This window comes from Bos taurus, chromosome 27 (assembly GCF_002263795.3).
Source record: "Bos taurus isolate L1 Dominette 01449 registration number 42190680 breed Hereford chromosome 27, ARS-UCD2.0, whole genome shotgun sequence".
NCBI lineage: Eukaryota > Metazoa > Chordata > Mammalia > Artiodactyla > Bovidae > Bos > Bos taurus.
This window is the reverse complement of record NC_037354.1, coordinates 35,025,480-35,041,130: the sequence shown is the minus strand read 5'-3', so window position 1 is coordinate 35,041,130 and position 15,651 is coordinate 35,025,480. Positions and strand designations below refer to the sequence as shown.

Here is a 15,651-nt window from a genome sequence, read left to right as displayed (position 1 = left end):
GCCTTTTCAGAGTGACCTCTTTTACTTAGTCATATGCATGTTATGTTTCTCCATGTCTTTTCATCGCTTGATCACTCATTTTTTTTTTCTTTTTAAAAATATTTTAAATTTTGTATTGGGGTATGGTTGGTTTACAATGTTGTGTTAGTTTCAGGAGTATAGCAAAATGATTCACTTATACGTAATACCTATTCTTTTTCATATTTTTTTCCCAAATAGGTTATTACAGAATATTGAGTAGATTTCCCTGTGGTCTACAATAGTTTGATGTTGATTTTCCTATTTTATATATAGTAGTGTGTATATGATGGGAGAAGGCAATGGCAACGCACTTCAGTACTCTTGCCTGAGAAAATCCCATGGACGGAGGAGCCTGGTGGGCTGCAGTCCATGGGGTCGCTGAGAGTCGGACACGACTGAGCGACTTCACTTTCACTTTTCACTTTCATGCATTGGAGAAGGAAATGGCAACCCACCCCAGTGTTCTTGCCTGGAGAATCCCAGGGACAGGGGAGCCTGGTAGGCTGCCGTCTATGGGGTCGCACAGAGTCGGACATGACTGAAGCGACTTAGCAGCAGTGGCAGCAGCAGCAGTGTGTATATGTTAATCCCAAACTCTTAATTTACCACCACAACCACCACCACCCCCCCCCCACACATACCACCTTTCCACTTTGGTAACCAGAATTTGCTTTCAAAGTCTATGTCTGTTTGTATTTTGTAAATAAGTTCATTTTCAACATTTGTTACTGAACCGGGAAGAAATACACCACACTCATTTCTTTTTTATAAAATGTTTAAATTTAATTTTTAATTGGAGGATGATTGCTTTACAATATTGTATAGGTTTCTGCAATAAATCATCATGAATCAGCCATAGGTATACATATGTCCCAGCCTCTCGAATCTTCCTCCCACCCCATCCCCCCCTCTAGGTTGTCACACAGCACTCATTTCTTTTCAGCCCTGAGTAATATTCTGTTGTCAGGATGTACTTTGATTTGTTCATCCATTCAGCCATTGAAGGACATCTTGGATGTTTCCAAGTTTGGGTGATTATGATAAAGCTGCAATAAACATCCCTGTGAAGGCTTTTGTATAGACATAAATTTCATTTTCCTCTTGATGAATGTCAATGCTATTTCTGATATAATGGACAGTGATAATTAACATATGTCAAAATAAACAAAATATGGCAAAGATTTACTTTCTTGGATTACAATTATTCTTCCTTCAACAGGGAATTCTTAGTTTTACTTCTTACAGTCTTCAGAAAGTCCATGACATTGGTGCCTCCAGTTCCTCTATTTTCTTCTTCCAAGTTTTCTTCCACCTGGGGTTGCTGCCTTGCAGGAATCACGATGTATTTAGCTACTATTTGCAAATGGTAGTTTCTCAAGGAGACCATAGCTTGCACACACTTATTGTAAATTTCCTGCAGGGTAGCATTGCCTTCTGAAAGAACAAACTCACGGACCGAGGGCTTTGACTTTAATGAGAGGAGAAAGCTGTGGTGAGCTGGTGGCATGTATGTTCTCATCTCCTGGAGAAATTCAGCAGCAGAGTCTGCAGGGACTGAAGACAAAGATGAGTTAGTAAGGAGTCTGAGGCAGTCTCCTGTGCAGAGAGGGAGGGCCAAGTGGGCCAGAGTGGGTGGCCATGAATTTATAATCATCAAGTCAGCATCCTACTAATCTTGCTACTAGTAATGATAATTACTGCAAAATACACTTAATTCTAAAAACCACATGAGCTAAACTCATTCATTATATTTTTGTTTTGCTTCCTTTCTCATGTTCCTAGTGTATTTGATCCTTCTAAGGACAGGTAAATGTACTATACTTGATAGACTGTGATGCTGAGTCCAAGAGAATTAAAGGGATCATTTTAAAATAAGAGAATGAGCTCAGAAAATAAAAAAAAAAACAAAAAACTTACTGTCATGAAACCCAAAGCTTTCCCCTTAGAAATTTAGGAAAATAGAAGTTTAGGAAAGAAAGAAAAGCAGAAAGAAGTTCTACCTGGAGCCTCTTCCTCTGCTCCCTTAATCCCCTAGAAGGAATATAATGAACGTGGCTCATCTTTAAACTTTGGTGCACGTGTTGGCCCTGGGCTCCCTGGGCGGTAGGTTGGGGAACTAGAAAAATGCCAAGCCTCTCCACTCTCCAGCTTCCGCTTGTGGTCTTATCTCATTCTCAGACTTTCTCTTTCGCAGATTCTCCGATTCTCAGAATTCGCAGATTCTCCTAAATCTGACCTTGCATGTTCAGGACATGCGATATTGGCTTCACCACTCAATCAGACCTCATAAACATGTTCAAATATCAAGATCAAGATGGTGTTGAACTTGGTCTGAGTTCTGGCTTCCCTGCTTTTTAGTTGGTTACCAGGGAGTCTGTTTATGAGCCTCTTCCAGTTTCTGCTTCTTCATGGTGTAATAAGATGATTGTAGTAAAGTCTCTACTGATTCTTATAAAAGTGTCTGATAAGCTCAGATAAGATGCTGATGGGAAGGTACTTTTTAGAAACTATACTATTAACCTAAGCGATGCTGGTCATTTGCCGTTTGTCGCTCACCTCCACCAATACTGTGCTGAATGCCCAGGAGAACATCAAAGCACTGAAAGATGCTGCTTTGGGCTGCGCTGCCTCCGGCAAACTTCTTTGGGGTGTCCCAGATGCCTTCATACAGCAGACCCTCTGACAGCAAGGGGTTGCCTTTCCAACTAAATTAGGAAGGGAAGAATAATCAGTATTTTATCAATTGCCAATTTTTTGTATGTCAAATCTTGCAACAGAGGATGACTGGAAGGTGAAATGAGCTAGGCTTCATGATACTTCTCCCATACTCCCCCTTCTACTCATGTTCAAGCAAGAGAATAATAATTAATATGGTTCTGAGCAAATTCAGCATAAGGATTCTATAAGCCAAATCTTACCTTTCACTACCAAAGGTTATTTCACTCTCTTTAAAACGACTAGCTTTCTTGTCCATACTCCAGTGTGTGCCTGCCTAAGTAGTAACCAAGAGAATAGCTTACTGTTTCTTGCAACATGTAGTTTAGGATATAAATTGTTTCTTAAACTGGATTGATAGTGGGGACCATCAGTGGAAATTTGTTGTCTTCTTTTTGTTAATTGTCTAAGTGAAAACAGAACCAAGCATAAGGCTACATACCCAGACAAGTATATTCGAAGAACATTGAAAAATAGGTTTGGGTCCACATATTCTAAAAAAACAAAACAAAAAAGATGAGATACAGCTAATTAAGTAGCATCAGATATATTGGGAAAAATCAAGGTGTTATAAACAACTGATCCTGGATTTCAGTATAGGACACAAGAAAGGTGCTATGTCAGTCTGTGCAGAAAAATTCCCTGAGGTCAAGCTTCACTCACCTGCCCTCTATCCTCACCTGTGTACACTGAATGGGGTCTACTACGGGAGCAACACACATCTTGTGACAAAGAGCCCGGGCCCATTGACCGCTCATCCTCAGGAGACCAATTAAACTGCCAACATTTACTTAAGGATGCTTCATATGTTTACTGGGCTTCCCTTGTGGCTCAGCGGCAAAGAATCCGCCTGCCAGTGAAGGAGATGCGGGTTGGATCCCTGGGTCAAGAAGATTCCCTGGAAAAGGGAATGGCAACTCACCCTGGTGTTCTTGCCTGGAGAATCCCATGGACAGAGAAGCCTGGTGGGCTATAGTCCAAGGGATCGTAAAAGAGTCGGACACGATTTAGAGACTAAACAACAGCAACATGTTTCTCCTGGGGCATAACTGATAAATTACTTACATAAAGAAACCCCAAACCTAAACACAAAAAATAAAAATAAAACTTCCAGGAGCCCTAGGGACCACATCTCTGGGTGTCCCTCCCCAAAGCCTGCTAATGTCTTTGGTTTGAAGGCCAATCTTCTTGCCAAAGCCCAGTGATACACAGTCACATATTTTTTAGGCGCATCCAGTAGGGGACATTTCCTTTTGCAAATCCTTGTTTATGTACTCTTTTTGTTATTGTTTTTAGCTGTTAATTTTATGATAACTTTCGAGCCCCATGGCTGTTTTAGATGGCTTTCTAGTTAATTTCCATAAAAGCAGAATTCACAGAGAGTTCTTATCAAGCAGAAGCTAAGTTTTTCAGAACTTAACATATCCTGCACCTTTGGCAAGTTTTCCCATTAATTTTAGTGGAATTCTGTCTTCCCTATTCACTACTTATATCATCTTGGGTCATTTATCTTCTCTCTCAAAATTTAGATTCTCTGAACATAATAAAACCCACCATTATATGGAAAGTACATATAATAATTCCTTGAGATAAAAGAAAGCACAAACACATCCACTATATGAGAGTTGGTTTTGCTTCCATTTCTCTGCAAGTCTACATCTAGATAACCAGAAACATCTGAGCATGGTCTAGCATTTGCAAGGCACACGATACTTGCTATGAATTTGGGAAAACACTTCCAGGGCTTTGTGCAGGCTGGAAGATATTTCAAGCAGCGCTTTCTGCAAAGTATCTGAGTCTTTACGTTGTACTGCATCAAATATACTGGGGATCACCTTTAAAAAAAAAAGAAGACAAACACTTCAGATTTCATAAATAAATATTGGCATAGAATGAAGTTCTTCTAAATCTTAATGCCGAAATTAAATTTGGTATTTCCGTTTCTTTCTTGAATTGGATACCCTTGGATTGTTTGACTAATTTCCATATGTTTAATTAAACTTGGGTTTGTCTTTATTATTTTATCACTTAGAGATAAGTTTATATAGTTTTATGTATTTCTATCTCTAAGGCAAAAAATCATTAGCTTTTTGTCACTGTGAGACAAATTTCCAATGGCAAGTTGTGTTAAAAATATTTCTCTCTTATTAGGGCTTCAAATTTGATTCTAATTATATGGCTCTTACATTTTATATTTTAGAAGAGACAAAAAAAAATAAAGTATTTATTTGTACCAGGCTATCCCTTATCTCCAATTCAATCATTAAAATCCTCTATTCAGTCAGGATCAAGTTAGTTTATGCATAATAGAGTTCTGCTGTTAAGTACTTGTTCTGCTTAAGTGAATCAAAATGCGCATTTTTCTGGTCTGACATACTTTGATTGCAGAGGCAGCTGCTATTTCCACCAACAGAGAAACCAGAAAGAAGCCTTTGCCGCAGTCCCCACCAGGAAATGAGAACAGAATGTCCATGTTCCTAAGAAAATTAATCCAGGAAGTCAAGAATTTAGTAAAAATAAAAGAAAGAAAAGCTAAAAAGAAGAAAAAAAATTTAGTAACAATATTGATCTATTTGTTGGATTCTTATTCATTTTCAAGACTTTTATTTACCCTCCATTTTCAAAATAATCTTGTGAGATAAGTATGGCAGGTTTACTATATCCATTATGTAGTTAGGAATATTAATGTTAGGTCTGTTGTTTAAGGTCATAAAATTAACAGTACTTTAAGCTGGAACTTGAAATTCCATTCTAGAACTTGAAACTAGAAACTTCAAGAGCATTTCTTTTTCTATTATCCCATCAATTTTTCACAAATTTATAAACTCAAGGTTTATAGAGATATCTGTGAGATATGATTTACAAAGTAGATTTTCTTTTTTTTTTTTTCAAAAGTAGATTTTCGAATAAAAGAAACATAATATCCATAACTTTATCTGTGAGCCTGACTCAGTTTCTCAGTGATATATCCTGCCTTACAAAGGAATTGATTGGGAAATTCAAATAATTTATTACACCTTATTTTCTTTTGCACTGAAGTTTTGTGTTGATGCAAATATGGTCTCAGCATCAGTACACCTCTGAGTTTCATGGCAGTTAAATGTATGGTCTCAAACCATTTTTGCACCTAACTTCCTGGGGCTCATTGAATAAGATATTTCATCGGTTTCAGCCTCAAATGGGGCTGGCGATATCATTCTCCCATTTAAAAACCTTCCATAGCTTCCCTTTTAAAGATACTGTTTTAACCCCTTATCAGAGCCCAAAGTCCTATGTAATATTTCTATAGTTTATTTCTTCATCCCCTTCCTCTACTGTTACCTTCCTTATTTATGATGTATCAGTGACACTAGCCTTCCTTCAATTCTGAAAATGCACCGAGATTTTTGTCATTTCAAAGCCCTCATTCTTGCTGTTTCCTCCACTGTGAACATGCTCAGCTTTTCCTTCTTCTTCCTTTACTTTTTCTGGCCAGATGACACATGGGATCTTAGTTCCCCAACCAGGGACAGGGAACATGCCACGCACTGGAAGTACAGAATCTTAACCACTGGACCACCAGGGAAGTCCCAGGTTTTCCTTCTTCTAACCTATGCCTAGTCACTCTTCCAAGTCCAGCTTAAATTCCTTGCTGTAGGATTCTTTCCTGTGCCTTTTGTTTCACTTGAACTCATAGTCCTTGAATTGCCTTAATTCTTCTCGTGATCATATAGCAACTTACATAATTTTCATGTATCTTCTTTCCTCCAAATTAACCCAGGTTCATGAGGGTAAGCTTATTCCTGTATTTACTTTAGCTTCCCTAGCTCTTAGCCTCTGTTAAGTACCTGGCCAAAAATAGTAAGAATTGGGTCAAAAAGAATAGTTTTATTACTTCTGGCCACTGAGGCCATAGGGTCATGGATACACAGATGTATGTGCATTTTGTATATATGTATGTATGTTAATTATATTTATCTACAGATCTTCTTAAACTTACAATGGTGTTATATCTCAATAAATCCATCTTCAGTTGAAGATAAGTTGAAAATTCACTCAATATACCTAACCTACCAAATATCAGATATTAGCCTATCAAATATTAGCCTTGTGGTCCTGCTAAGTTGTGTCTGTCTCACTCACTGTGACCTTGGGGTCACAGTCATTGTGATCCCAAGGACTGTAGCCCACCAGGCTCCTCTGTCCATGGGGCTTTCCAGACAAGAATACTGGAGTGGATTGCCATTTCCTCCTCCAGAGGATCTTCCCAACCCAGGACTTGAACCCACTTCTCCTGTGTCCCCTGCATTGGCAGGCAGATTGGATTCTTTACCACTTGCCCACCTGGGTGCCCCAGAGTTTAGCCTAGCCTACCGTAAATGTGCTTAGAACATTTGCATTAGCCTAGATTTGGGCAAAATCATCTAACACAAAGTCTAGTTTATAGTAAAGTGTGGAATATCTCTTGTGATTTATTGAATACTGAAAGTGAAAACCAGAGTGGTTGTCTGGGTGCATGATGGTTGTAAGTGTATCAGTTGTTCACCCTCTTGACAGTGGGGCTGCCTGGGAGCTGCACTGCCCTGCCCAGGATCACAGGAGAGTATGTACTGCACATCTACTTAGGGAAAGACCAAAATTCAAAATTCAAACTGAGTTTCTAGTGAACGTATATCACTTTTGCACCATCCTAAGGTCAAAAAATCCTAAGTTGAAACCATCCTTAAGTCAGGTATCATCTGCATATACAAGTAAGATTTTTGTATTTTTTGCCTAAAATCAATTGGTCTTTTAAAAGAATGCACGTGGAGGGTAGTGATACATCCTTATTTACTTTGAGTAACAGTAATTCTTCAAATGAAAAAGATGGAGTACTTACTCATAAGTCATGGGCCTTAGGAGAGCAGCCGTGGATCAATTGGAAGATGGAAAGGAAACCAATGTAAAAATTAAATGGTTTTGAGTTATTTCCTCTAATACTACTGATCTAGCAAAGGTAAAAAAAAATACATAAAAATGTAAAGGTGTGTTTTTTCAATATTTGTCAAGTAGGTGTCACAAACATTTAATTTAGGACTTAATAAGTGAAAGAAACAATTAAATATGCAAGGAACACACGTGAATTGTCAAAACCAATTGGAAACCTTGTTACTAATAAGAAATTTTCAAGATCAAATCATTTCATTTGGCGGTACTCCCACATCTAGAACACGCCTCTTCGGATACACACCTAGAGCCTCTGACCCTTCATTGTAGTAGATCCGTTACTCAGTGCTTAGGAAGGGCCGGGATTCTAAGCAGACTCTTTTGAAAGCCCAGATGTTGCCACCTCTACCGCCAAAGATGTTTTGATTCCACTCAGTAGTTAAAATTGAAATGTCGAATCTTGAAAGAAGCCAGTCAAACTGATCAAACTGAACACTTAAGATATGTACATTTCATTGTATGTTGACAACACACCTCTCTCTCTCACATGCACGTATCTTTTACATCTTAACAACAGAGAAGAAAGCCATGCTGCCAAGGATTAAACAAATGACCATTTCCCTTTTGATTAAAATACTGTGAACACCTTTAATTCCTGTTATAATCACTGTTTACATACCCATTGAGATCCTTTTTCTTCCAGTTTGCCAAGACACAATCTGCATAAAGTAGAATAGGAGGCAGTCCCAGCTTCTCAGACAGTTTGCAGTAAGGAACAGCGATATTGCTTGGCAAGACCTAATGAAAACACGACTTTTAGTATTAACCTTTGAAATGTCTCGCCTTCGCTTCTGCTTTCTGGGTGTCAAAAGATTAACTGTTCTACATAAGGGCCCTGTGAAACCAAACCAATGTCATTGCCTCTTCCTCATTTCATAACTTAAGCCCAGTACTTATAAAACCCTTACATTTGAAATTTGTGATGATGTGGACATAATCTCGGCATAGAGAGAACAAAGCCCACCTAAAGGGCCAGAGGAAATCAGGGCTGTATTCTTGACTTTCTAATGGCCTGTGAATCATTTGCAACCATTCACTCAAGCATCCATCCATTCCCCCAAATATTTGTTAGGCAACTCCTCTGCACAAGATCCTCAAGCTTCACAAATGCCTTGACAATACTCTTAGAGTTCATTTACATTAAATGTCAACTGGATGTCAGTCTGTTGTGTTAACATAAAAGAATACATGAAAATCTCCAGACCTTTCGGATGTCTCCATCGCCTTGACCCCACACATACGCCATCGTGATGTATCCCAGAACCAAGTGTGCCAGGCGCTGTGCCCTGTGGCCTCGGAGGCCATTAATGTTGAGCGTTGCTAACTGAGAATAAATGGAGAGATGGACTCAACTCAAAATGTGTGATGTGAGTGCCACAAAACCAAGTTAATGCTTTTACGAAGCTGAAATAGAAAACGTGTAATATTTTTTCCAAACCTTCTCAACTTCCACACGTAGTTGGTTGTTCTTGATCAGTTCAGGCAGATTTCTAGCAATAGAGATCCAGGCATCATAAGGATGAGGTAGGTCCTCCTTAAAAAGAAGAAACAGGGCTTTGATTCACCAGTGGAAGGTCTTATCCAATAGTGGTGTCTCCACTAATGATCCATGTTGCCTCTGTATCGATGCCACGCAATGCCAACACACACTTAGCCTGTCTAGGGCCACCAGGCCATGCATTGTCACCTGCACACGAAGAGCTCAGGACCTTCTCTGTGCTCCTCTTCTTCCTCTCACCTGCCTCCTTTGCAAAGATCCCTTGAAACATTTCATTGAAATCTTCCTGACTATTCCATTCTATAGGTATGTCTCCAATGAAGAATCTTATGAATTACCCCCTTTCACATTAACTGATTTATTATTGTGTGTAGTCACTTAGATGTGTCCAACTCTTTAAGACCCCATGGACTTAGTCTGCCAGGTTTCCCTGTCCATGGGATTTCCCTGGCAGGAATACTGGAGTGGGTTGCCATTTCCTTCTCCAGGGGATCTTCCCAACCCAGGGATCAAACCTAAGTCTTCTGCATTGGCAGACAGATTCTTTATTGCTGAGCCACCAGGGAAGCCCTAAGTAATTTATTGCTGTCTGCTATATTTTTACCTTCTCAGCTAGATGTTAAGTTGTTTTTTTTTTGAATAGAAGGAAAATGAGATTTATTAAATGTCAGTAATGAGGCAGTTTTGCTTCAATTTTTCATTTAATTATTTCTTGTTTAATTATTATAATGGCCCCCAGAGTTATCTCCATGTCATAAATAAGACAAGCAAGGCTCAGGCAGATTTATGGCTTGTTTTGTGCACATAGTTCATTGTAATTCAAACATAAGGATTTCTAACTTGTAAAAGATGTTTTATCTTTTTACATCTCACTATCTGAAGGCAAGGGTTTTATCATATTTTTAATTCTGTATTTCTTACCACAGTACTAGATATGCAAGAGATGCTGTATATATGTTGTATATATGTGCATGTATATATGTATATATATATGTATACATGTTGATTGTTTCCTTTGGTACAACAGGCAAATTTTTGGTCAAGTACATAAAAATGAAATCCAAATAAAAGAGTGTTATAAATAAGACTGCTCAGTGTTATGTGGCAACCTGGATGGGAGAGGAGTTTGTGGGAGAATGGATAAATATGTATGTATGGCTAAATCCCTTTGCTGTCTGCCTGAAACTAAAGGAAATCAGTCTTGAATATTCATTGGAAGGACTGATGCTGAAGCTGAAACTCCAATAATTTGGCCATCTGATGCTGAAGTATGACCCCGATGCTGAGAAAAATTGAATGCAGGAGAAGCGGATGACAGAGGATGAGATGGTTAGATGGTATTATGGACATGATGGACATGAGTTTGAGCAAGCTCCGGGAGTTGGTGATGGACAGGGAAGCCTGGCGTGCTGCCATCCATGGGATCACAAAGACTGAGCAACGGAGCTGACTGACTGAATCTATTATAACAATGTTAATTGGCTATACTCCAGTACAAAATAAAATGTTTAAAAAGAAAAGACCCAATAACCCAGAATGGAGTAACTTAAGTCCCATGTCACTAAATGGAGACAATACTTAATTACAATTTCTGCCTCTCCCAGAGTGGAATCCTAAACCAGTCAATCTGGAATCCCCTGGCCAGCAGTAATGAACTGATTTGCTCATAGAACCCTGCTTTTCTCTAAAGAAATGTGACCTCAATACAACCAATTCACTCTGCAGGGATGATGACTTCCTTGTTTCTGTTCTCTTCTGCCTATAAAAGTCTTTCATTTTTGTACAGCTCCTCAGAGTACTTTTCTTCCTGCTAGTTGGGATGATGCCCATTTCATGAATCACTGAAGGAAGGCAATGACGTTTTAAATTTTACTCAACTGGGTTTTGTTTTTAATAAGTGCCTCCCTGGGTGTTGTTTCTAATTGTGTCTCAAGGGAAAATATAGAAACAAAAATACTAGGTCACAGCCTGAAATGAGATTCAGAGTCCTGAAAACTCCCCAGGCCTTCTTCATTAAGCTCCTTCCAGATGTGCCTTTGGGGGCATCGAAACTGAATTAAGGGGAGAGAGCATAAATTGAGTTTACCTGAAACCAAGGTTAGTGAGGCTTTAAGCTTCAAAACCAAGTTAATATTATAAGGAAGCTATAAAATATGAAGACAAATGTAATAAAAACTTCAAACCTGTTCAGGGGCTGCAGAGAATTGGCTAGACTTACTTAGTCAGGGAAAATTTTTAGGAATGAAAGATCCAGGCAGTATATTCACTAGATAATCACTTTTCCTGTATTTGCTCTGAATTTTTTCTCCCTAACCACAAAACTACTGTTTTAGAGGTCTACATAATTATTTGTGGCTTCCTTGGTGGCTCAGATGATAAAGAATCTGCCTGCAATGTAGGAGACCCAGGTTCAACGCCTGGGTAAGGGAAGATTGCCTGGAGAAGGGAATGGCAACCCACTCCAGTATTCTTGCTTATAGAATTCCATGGACAGAGGAGCCTGGCGGGCTACAGTCCATGGGGTAGAAAAGAGTCAGACACAACTGAACAATTTTCACTTACTCATTCACATAATTATTGTGATTATTTTCTTTTATAAGAGAACCAACTTTATAGGGAAATAAAGAATAAATTTGATATGACACTTTGTAGTTTCTGAAAAAGTTTTTTTTTTTTTGTACCATTGATACATATTTCCTCAAAACATCCAGTCTTGGCAGTTGTGCACTTTTGTGAAGAGAGAGTAAGTCTGAATATTATTGATTTGAAAATATAAAGTAAGCCAGTTGATTTTAGCAATACAATTAAAACATCCGCTTCATTTTCTTCAATTAACTTAATCATGTGAAGAGGAAAATTAGATTGGGACAAAGAATTTGCTTTAGATTTCCCTATATTAACCAAGGTATTTACTAGATGTGATTTCTAAGTATAGTTAGATTCTGACTAAAATATGTATTTGTCACACTTAAAGGTTGTCTCTAGAGTTGCTTGATTCCCCACCTCAACAACATCAAAGCAGGAACACATGCTTTGTGCAATCTAAGGTTTATCAGCTGAGAAAGGGGGTTCCTTTGACTCATGGGTCATTTATTACTTTAAAAAAATTTTTTTTCAAAATACCCCCTGAAATGTGATTTTCTTAAACTAAAATACCTCTATAGTTACCTTATCTCATCACTCTCTGTACCTGTGTAAGATGAGCAAGAAGTGCCTCTAAGGCTAAGTTTCTAGGAAGAAAATTTTAAGAAAGTTAACTGAGATCCCTTTATTCAAACTCTGCCTCCAATTTTGGTACCTCTATATCTATTTGTTCCAGTCACAAGTACAGATACATCCTGGTATACAGCATTGTCACAACATGTTACTGGCTCCTAGAAATCCTCTCCTGGAATCTCATGAATTTCATTAAAAGCAAGAGTAGGAAAACAAACAATAACCAAAAACCAAAATAATGTCTTGTGTTCTCTCCTTCTCTTGAGTTAGGCAGTGTAGCATAATAGATAATGGTTTTCAGACCATGGATTCTGGAACCAGACTGATTAGACTCACTTCCTATCCCTGTTATTACTTAGCTGTGTGAGTTTGGCTAATTATTTAAATTCTGCATGGCTTACTTTCTCATCAGGAAAATAAGATTAATAACATACATACCTTTCAGGATGGTTGTAAAGATGGAGTAAGTTAATATTTGTAAATTGCTAAAAATGAGATAAAAGTGTGTGATGATTAAGATATTAAAGATAAGATGCTTTGCATGGCATTCTTGGGAAGATAACTTAGGAACCTGTAGTCTTAAGACACACTTTTATTCTAATGCCTTGCCCTTTGTAGCAAAACCTGTGAAAAAAAGCATGCAGATCTAGCAGGTCTAACTCTCTCTAAGCCTGAAACTTAGGCTTAGTAAATACGCAACAATACTAATACAACACAAAGTTGCTTGATTCCCCACCTCAACAACATCAAAGCAGGAACACATGCTTTGTGCTATCTAAGGTTTATCAGCTGAGAAAGGGGGTTCCTTTGACTCATGGGTCATTTATTACTTTTAAAAAAATTTTTTTCAAAATACCCCCTGAAATGTGATTGTCTTAAACTAAAATACCTCTGTAGTTACCTTATCTCATCACTCTGTACCTGTATAAGATGAGTAAGAAGTGCCTCTAAGGCTAAGTTTCTAGGAAGAAAATTTTAAGAACGTTAACTGAGATCCCTTTATTCAAACTCTGCCTCCAATTTTGGTACCTCTATATCTATTTGTTCAGTAGAAATTACTGAACCACATTTATTCAGTAGAAGCTAACTTGTCCAGGTAAGTCAAGACAAGAAAATAATTTTGCCCATATTCCAGTGTCCTCTCTTACCAGTGGATATGGAAGAGCAAAGCCTACGTCTTCATCAATGTGGTATTCCTTAAAGATGGTCCATGAATTTTCCACAGGAGATGACATGTCACCTGCCATTCTTGCAGTCAACTCTGTTCCTCCTCCGGCTAGAGTAGCTTCAGAGCGTCTATTTATTACAGAGGTTGCCATAGCCAACAACCACAACTCACCATACAGGCGGTAAGAAATGACTTCCACTTTTGGAATAGTTTCATTTTCCATTTTCTTTATTTGTAGTTTGATAAAAAATAAAACTACAGAAGCATGACTGTTTATTACATGAAGAAACTGAAAGTGTATATTTCATATCAAACGTTTCTGGGAACATCATTTGCTTACTGCCTAAGGGGAATTGGAAAGGGCTTGAGTGAAATAACAAAAAACATGAAAATAGGTGGCCAGAAAGAACATTTTTATTTTATGGGGAAAAACTTTGAATTAAAATAATGAATTTAACCAAGCCTAATGACCTAAGCCATCTTTTAGTTATTGTAGTCATTGGCTTTCTTTTAAACTCCCACGGTTCTTTGAAAATATTAGTGTCTTGTTTCAGCAGCCAGGAAAAAAAATTTTGGTACCCAGAGTTAGTGCCTCTGAAATAGAAAAAAGAAAAAAGGAAAAATGCAAGCACATGAAGAATTTAGAAGCATAGCATCTCTTCACCCCTCTAGTCCCATGTTTCTTACCTGATTCCATAAGTGTTCTCACTACTGTTCTTTTAAAAAATTTTTAATTGGAAGGTAGTTGCTTTACAATATTGTGCTGGTTTCTGCCACACAACAATGTGAATCAGCTATGTGTATACATATATCCCCTCCCTCTTGAGCCTCCTTCCCAACCCACCCCCCATCTCATCCCTCTAGATCATCACAGAACACTGGCTTGAGCTCCCTGTGCTATACATCTGGTTCCCACTAGCTATCTATTTTACCCTGGTAGTGGATATGTTAATATTTCAATGCTACTATCTCAATTTTTTCCACCCTCTCCCTCCCCAACTGTGGAAAATTTTCTTGCATCTCTACTGTATATGATCTCTAAGGGACTAGTAAGGCAATAGTCCACATTTGGAGACTCTAGAATATGCTTAAAGTTGAAATAAATTATAAAAATCTATCTTGAAAATAGTTCTTTCAAAATGCAAATTAAGGTTGCATTTGGTAAAGGTTTTCAGGGTGTCTGGAGGTCTGTGGTCACTTACGTATAAATCGGTTGATCTTATACACAAAGCTGAAGCAAGAGAAGAAGCCATCCTGTTCATTATGATGGTCAAAAGGAGAAAAAAGAAGTGAGTGTTCAGTACATTAACAGACAATGCAATGTTGTCATCCAGGTTTCAGTACTTACAACAGATTTTAACAATACATTGCCTTGGAATGACTCCATTCTAGAATGGTTCTCAAAGTATTCTTTCTAATCACGTGATGGCTTTTGATAAACACTATTCTTCCTAATTACATGATGGCTTTTGATAACGATGTAGTTTTGCAAGAATAGGTTTCCTTTATTGTAAAGGTAACGGAAATTGAAACTAAAATTAAACAGCCAAGAGAACACAAATGGCTATCCTTCTTTAAAATTCGTCCTCCTACACTGCTGGTAGGAATGTAAATTGGGACAGTTAATATGCAAAAGAGTAGCAGGTTCCTCAGAAAACTAAAAATAGAGTTGCCATATAATCCAGCAATCCCACTTCTGGGCATATTTCCAGACAAAACTCTAATTCAAAAAGATACGTGTACCCTTGTGTTCATGGCAGTGCTGTTCACAATAGCCAAGACATGGAAAGAGCAACGTAACTGTTCATTGACAGATGAATGGATAAAGAAGACATGGTACGATGGAATACCACTCAGCCAAAATAAAGAGCAAAATAATGCCATTTGCAGCAACATACATGCATCTACAGATGATCACACTAAGTGAATTTAGAAAGATAATGACAAATATGATATCGCTTATATGTGTAATCTAAAATATGACGCAAATGAACCTACCTATGAAACAGAAACAGACTCACAGACAGAGAACAGACTTCTGATCGCCAAAGTAGCGGGGGAGGTGGTT

At 38.1% G+C, this 15,651-nt stretch overlaps 1 protein-coding gene across 1 annotated transcript; it reads right to left on the bottom strand.

The window, feature by feature from the left end:
* Positions 1–778: 778 nt before the first annotated feature.
* On the bottom strand, positions 779–13,688 carry IDO1 (indoleamine 2,3-dioxygenase 1). Its single transcript, NM_001101866.2, has 10 exons — positions 13,564–13,688; positions 9,140–9,235; positions 8,906–9,025; positions 8,321–8,439; positions 7,595–7,609; positions 5,114–5,213; positions 4,454–4,571; positions 3,179–3,230; positions 2,578–2,726; positions 779–1,575 (listed from the first exon to the last, which is right to left on the bottom strand). Exons 1-10 carry the CDS (start codon positions 13,660–13,662, stop codon positions 1,223–1,225), a joined length of 1,221 nt encoding a protein of 406 aa, NP_001095336.1. The 5' UTR covers positions 13,663–13,688; the 3' UTR covers positions 779–1,222.
* Positions 13,689–15,651: the final 1,963 nt, after the last annotated feature.